General features: G+C 37.8%; 1 protein-coding gene across 2 annotated transcripts; it reads right to left on the reverse strand.

The window, feature by feature from the left end:
• Window positions 1-2,678: 2,678 nt before the first annotated feature.
• On the reverse strand, window positions 2,679-5,838 carry LOC307132324 (4-galactosyl-N-acetylglucosaminide 3-alpha-L-fucosyltransferase 9-like). Of its 2 annotated transcripts, none has more exons than XM_079826564.1 (2): window positions 5,765-5,838; window positions 2,679-4,894 (listed from the first exon to the last, which is right to left on the reverse strand). In XM_079826564.1, exon 2 carries the CDS (start codon window positions 4,889-4,891, stop codon window positions 3,788-3,790), a length of 1,104 nt encoding a protein of 367 aa, XP_079682690.1. In that variant the 5' UTR covers window positions 4,892-4,894; window positions 5,765-5,838; the 3' UTR covers window positions 2,679-3,787. The 2 variants fall into 2 exon arrangements, with proteins under 2 accessions (XP_079682690.1, XP_079682691.1); XM_079826565.1 differs by having other exon boundaries at window positions 5,173-5,781.
• Between the last annotated feature and the right edge of the window lie 923 nt (window positions 5,839-6,761).

Below are 6,761 nucleotides of genomic sequence, written 5' to 3' on the forward strand. Positions count from 1 at the left end.
TTTCCAGCTCAACTGTCACAGAATGGAAAGCACAGGATTGTGAGATATCAAAGGCAGCGAAGGATACAAATATGCTGCCTTCAAGACTCGATCAAATGAAGGTATCTCATGAGTCATGAGACAGGAAGTGAAGCTAACATTAGATTCGGACGTGCCTTGGGGCCTTTCTGCCTTGAAATGTGTCCTCCGAAGGCAGCATTTTGCAGGTTTCGGACGCAGCCCATCTATTGTACCCTTTCTTTGCCTGAGAAACGGAGGGCGCATTTTGAAGTCGCTTTCGAATTGTGACACAATCGGTCTGCGAATGCGGCCTTCAGAGGGTGCAGCCTTCACATTGGGATGGCCTTTGGCCCTGTCCCAAATGGCACCCTAAACCCTCGCAGTCTTCCTACGAGTCCGCACTTTCATGACGTAATGGTGCTTTGACTGACGGGAAGAAGTCCGCTGCGGAACTCGCACCAGTGCGGGCTCGGCAGAAGTGCGAATCGAGGGTGCATATCGACCGTGAGGCGGGGGCTTCTGAGACCTAAAATGACAAATGGGACACCCTCGGGTCTCGGCAGCCATTGTAAGTCCACAAGACCGAAAGTGCATGAAGTGTGCCATTTGGGACAGGGCCTTTGTTGCGCTGCTATGACGCAATCGCACTTCAAATGCGGCCTACGTTTCTCAGGCAAAGGAAGGGTACAATAGATGAGCTGCGTCCGAAACCTGCAAAATGCTGCCTTCGGAGGACACATTTCAAGGCAGGAAGGCATCAAGGCATGTCCGAATCTAATGCTAGCTTCACTTCCTGTCTCCTGAGATACTTTCATCTCATCGATTTTTGAAGGCAGCATATTTGTATCCTTCGCTGCCTTTGATATCTCACAATCCTGTGCTTTCCATTCTGTGACAGTTGAGCTGGGGGGAAAAGATGCCGTCCGAAAGTTGCGTTTGCTGGTCAGTTTGTGTGTAAATGTAAGTTTTTTACCAACATTTTCCACTTCTGTTGTCATTTCTAGCGAGAAATTAAAAACAAATGGGACACCCTCTGGTCTTGTGGACTTGATGGACATGCCATTGTAAGTCCACAAGATCGAAAGTGCACATGAAGTGTGCCATTTGGGATAGGGCCTTTGTTGCGCTGCTATTTTGCTGCTGTGACCCAATCGCACTTCTAATGCAGCCTTCACATTGGGACAGCCTTCGTAGTGCCGCTATGACGCAATCGCACTTCAAATATGGCCTTCAAAGTTCGCGGCCTTCACATTGGGACACAGCCTCAGGGGTGTGGGAATACTTCAAAATGAATGACAACAACCCACACATTGCAAACTGCATGCTTTTTAAAATATATATATATATACACTGAAATTTGTGCTTTAAGTTTGGGATAAGCACATCAAAATAATACTTTTTTCATTTGAGTAATAATAAAGCTGTCCTACATTCATTAGTCTCACTGTGTTGTGCTTGGAAAACTGCCACATCACCAAAAAAGAGAGAGAAAAAAACAAGAAAAAGAAACTAATAAACGTATAGGTATCGGAAAAAAATATCGGTACTCGCATATATATATATATATATATATATATATATATATATATATATATATATATATATATATATATATGTATGTACACTGTATATAAATATCATGCGTATTATAAATATAATATAATTAGCTATATAATAAAAACAGTGTGATTTCAATTGCTAACAAGCTGCTACTACATATAAGGATTATATATATATATATATATATATATATATATATATATATATATATATATATATATATATATATATATATATATATATATATATATATATATATATATATATATATATATATATATATATATATATATATATATATATATATAGCAAACGATTAATCGCATCCAAAATAAATGTTTACACAATATATGTGTGTGTGTACTGTGTATGTATATATATAAATACACACAGGCACGTGTATTTTTATGAAATATTTGCATATATATATATATATATATATATATATATATATATATATATATATATATATATATATATATATATATATATATATATATATATATATATATATATATATATATATATATATGTACACTGTATATAAATATCATGCGTATTATAAATATAATATAATTAGCTATATAATAAAAACAGTGTGATTTCAATTGCTAACAAGTTGCTACTACATGTAAGGATTATTATATATATATATAGCAAACGATTAATCGCATCCAAAATAAATGTTTACATAATATATGTGTGTGTGTACTGTGTATGTATATATATATATAAATACACACAGGCATGTATATATTTATGAAATATTTGCATGTATATACATATATATGTATATTATATATAAATATTCTATGTGTAAATATAATTTTTTTCTTAAATATATACATGCATGTATGTATTTATATATATACATAATAATTATACACAGTACACACACATATATATTATGTAAACACAAACATTTATTTTGGATGCGATTAATTGATTGCCCAGCATTAATAATATATATATATATATATATATATATACATACATACACTGTATATTAATAGATATTATAAAAAAGATATATCTTATAATAGATATTATATTAGATGTATTTTTATATAATATAATAAAATCAGTGTGATTTCAATTGCTAACAAGTTGCTAAGGATGAACCAGTATTGGACTGTGTATCTTTATTTGCAATTTGTATTACAGAAACAACCAACAATGAAAGACATGATTAAAGTATAAATTAATGAATATAAACTCAAAATTTAATTTCTTAACATGTTTTAAACATAAAAAGATGTAACAACTGACACATAACCTGAAAAAGTTTCACATGCACACGTGGTCACACGTGTTTGCCGTGGCAAGGACGATCTGTCCTTCCTGTTTCCCTGTAACTCTGTCTTAGGCGTCTCACATAAAATACAGTATTGCCCGGTTCACATCTGCAGTCTTCATTTGTGTTTTTGTGTCCTAAGCAGTTGTAACTGTGACGTTAATTGACATCCGTTTCTTAAGCACTGTGGTGCATGTGCAAGTTTCTAACAAACATCTGGTAGGGGTGTAACGATACCCTCATGTCATGGTTCAATGCATATCACAATACTGAACTCACAAAACAATATTATTGCGATAATCCAAGACATAAGGTAAAAGGTTAACAAATGTACTGGTGATTAAAATGCTAAATCTGATATTACATTGGGTGTAGAAATGAATAGGCTTGGACTTGGTGCTGGTCACCCAATGCACAAGACAATGCTGACACCAGAATACAAATATTCATGATTTTGAAACTGAAAATACAGAATTATTTTAGACAAATATGCTTGCACTCTTTCACTCACTAGATATATTTAAAATAATTTTCCTGGTAACATAAGACATTTGGCATTATCGGTCCTGACTCCTGATAACGCCAAATGTCTTATGTTACCAGGAAAATGTATATAAATATTCCCCCATTGCATCACATTATATATAGCAGATGAATGTAGTGCTGACACTAAAACTTTTTTTCTCACACAGTAATTTGCATTTTGGGGGAGCTATACATGATAAAGTTTGTTGCATTTTTGTAGTTCGATATATTGTGACACCATATTGTTACACCCCTATTATCTAGTAACAAATTCTCTTTAAAAGGGACATTTCTTTTTTTGCTGAGTTTACATCACACAAGTGATCAGTCATAACACACATTTGCTTATCAAAAATATATTTGTAGACAAATTCATCATTATTTACTTTAAAAAAATCAGAGGTGACTTTAGTTGAAATACCACTCATAGAGATCATGAGCTTCTTTATATTCTCTGTGTCGTGCTATATGGTCACAGGCAGTGCAAATGGCCAGTACAAACTCTTGATTCTGTAGTATTAAATGAGGAGTTGGAGTGAGATATTTCCTCCAGGTAAAGAACCTGCTATATGCTTCTTCGTCCTTGTCCAGCTGAAGCAGATATTCTGCTAGCGACTTTGGATCTGGGAAGTCATTCACGTGAATGAAGGCATCGCCAGGAACAAAGTTCTCATAGTTTTTCCTGGGAGGACCCAAAACCACAGGGACGGTCCCTGAAGCAAGCGGACCGTTTATCTTCTCAGTGATGTAGTCCTTGTGGATGGAGTTCTCAAAGGAAAGGTAAAACTTGCAGCTAGCCATGGTAGGATAGTAGTGGCTATAATCTAAGAATGTTGCATAAGCCTTCCCGAACATATGCACTTGGATATATTTGCTGAATTCTCTGTAAAAAACGTTCCTTACTCCGACACCTGTTGAAGGAGCATTGTTACTCACAATCCAACACACCAGTTTGTCTTTTTTGGGAATTACAAACCCCTCATCTGGTTTCTTCCTGGTGGTCAAGCGCATCCGTACAGGAATGTCAGCGTCATGTCTGTAGCTGAGAGTGAGGTTGAACAGGTTTTCCAGACCTGGTATTCTCTGTGTGTTGGTCGGTGATTCCAAATGTAACCATATCCACCTCTGGAACGGAGGACGAGGAGACGGAGGAAGGTTGGACAGGTCCCAACTGATGCCCCTGTGATAAACCATGACAGCATCTGCATTACTGTAGAGAGCTCTATCATCCGTTATCTGACAGTTGTCAATATTGTACAACTTTTTGCAGTCCCTCAGGTCAAACCTGTAATTTTCAGGCCAGGTCCACAGCAGAAGTATAGGTTTGTCTTCCACTGCTTCAGCAGAAGAGCTCTTGTTCTTGGCAGGGATGTATTGTTCGGGTCTAGGGAGTGGAAGTGGACAGCTGTTTGAAGGTGGAAACCAGAGAAACACGACACTCAGAGAGATGACACCTGCAAACGTCACGATTAGACCCAGACGATACAGCGATGAGCCATTTGTGCTTAACATTTTCTGAAAAGAGTAATAAAAAAAGAAAGTGATCAGCCTCGAACACACACACAAGAATAAAAACAAATGCCTTGATATTAAAATGAATGTTACATTGACTACCAAAAATAATTGAGAATGAGCTATATGGTAGCACTTTGTCTGTTCAGAAGAGACAATAGCAGCACATCAGGCAGTGGAAACTAAACGTGCTTTTATTGGCTAAAACATTTGATTCATACAATTAGCTAAGATTCAAATGTAGAATGTTTGGAATGAATGTAGTGAGCGCACCTCCTCACCGCGTTAAGAGCTCTTTAATAGCAGAAAGATGCAGTAGTGTTCGGCGCAAGAGGATTGTAAAGACGAAAGACGGAAGTATCTAAAGACTAGAGAAGTGTCGGGTCGGAAATCAGCCCTAAAACATACGAAACAGATATAAAACAGCGCAGGCTTGCCAGGTCTTCGCAACAAAACCCGCCCAATTGCTCCTTAAAACAGCCCAGGGGGGATTCCTCTGTAAAAACCGCGTTCGGGGGTAGAAATTTGTGTTTTTCGGCAGGGTTCCCAGCTAAAATTCGCATACCCGGGGCTAAATAATCACATAATTGGAGTTGCTTCAACCTGCGGAAATGAAAAACAGCCCGTGGGAAAACCGCGGACTTGTCTTGCATCTGACGCGCCACAACACCGGCTCTCCAGAACCCCAGTCCACTGTCCTTTCTGAACGAACGCGGAAACTAGCTTTCAATAAAAGAGAGTTTTCAATACAAACATACAAACCCTAAACCAGCTGATCTAGATCAACAAGTGCAACGTGGAAAATATACAGACAGGTAGCCAAGGCTACATGTCATGCAAACAGAAAGGAAAAAAAGTATGTGAATCACTCACTGGAAATGGTTCCAAACGTAGGTTCGCAATCACTCAGTCATTACGAGCGTGTAAGAAGCAGCTTCAGTTCTTCCGGGGTTGTGTAGATTTGTCCTACCATGTCAGGTTTGGCTACCTCCCATTATGCTGCCTTCACGTGCTATCGGAATTATCGTAAATACGAGTTTCCTAGGTAAAAATTGCACATGAACGCCCGCTGATGTCGTGTTTACCACTGGGAAGTTCGGAAATAATTTTGATACCCCAATTCTCGAGATGGGCATGCCATAAACTTTAAACATGGTGGCGGGGAACTAGACTGCTGTAGCAGGTGTGGTTTTATTGTTTTTTTTCCCAAAACAGCTAGGTCGTCTTGTCTTGACATTAATGTAGTACATATTTACATGTAAGAGCAATCATTTGAAGCGTATTGTATGTTTGGTACAGAGCGAAAATAGCCTGCATTTGACTGAAATTACAGAATCAGCAGAAAGCGGACTATTTGGAACGTTTATATGGTTGTCGGTGGATGGGAGACTACAAATGATGGTTTTAATAAAATTTTCCCAATAAATAGGCAAGAATAACCTGGTGTCCACCATGATTCCTGTTCACTCCGACAACAAAGCACTTGAATGCAAGCTCGTAATCACGACTTCTAAAGTGGGAATTAGGATAGCACGTGAAGGCAGCATAAAACAGTAGTAGCAGTTCAACAGCAAAAAATGCTACCTATCAGATTGTGCTACCAGCAATGTGATTTGAGGCTTTATTAATATATATACTTATCCCGACCCTAAACCTAGGCTTAAAACTATGTAGGCTAAATACACACACACACACACACACACACACACACACACACACACACACACACACACACACACACACACACACACACACACACACACACACACACACACACACACACACACACACACACACACACACACACACACACACACACACACACACACACACACACACACACACACACACACATATATAAACAGTGCCG

The sequence above is a fragment of the Gobio gobio genome (assembly GCF_949357685.1).
Source record: "Gobio gobio genome assembly, chromosome: 10".
In the NCBI taxonomy this organism is placed as follows: Eukaryota; Metazoa; Chordata; class Actinopteri; order Cypriniformes; family Gobionidae; genus Gobio; species Gobio gobio.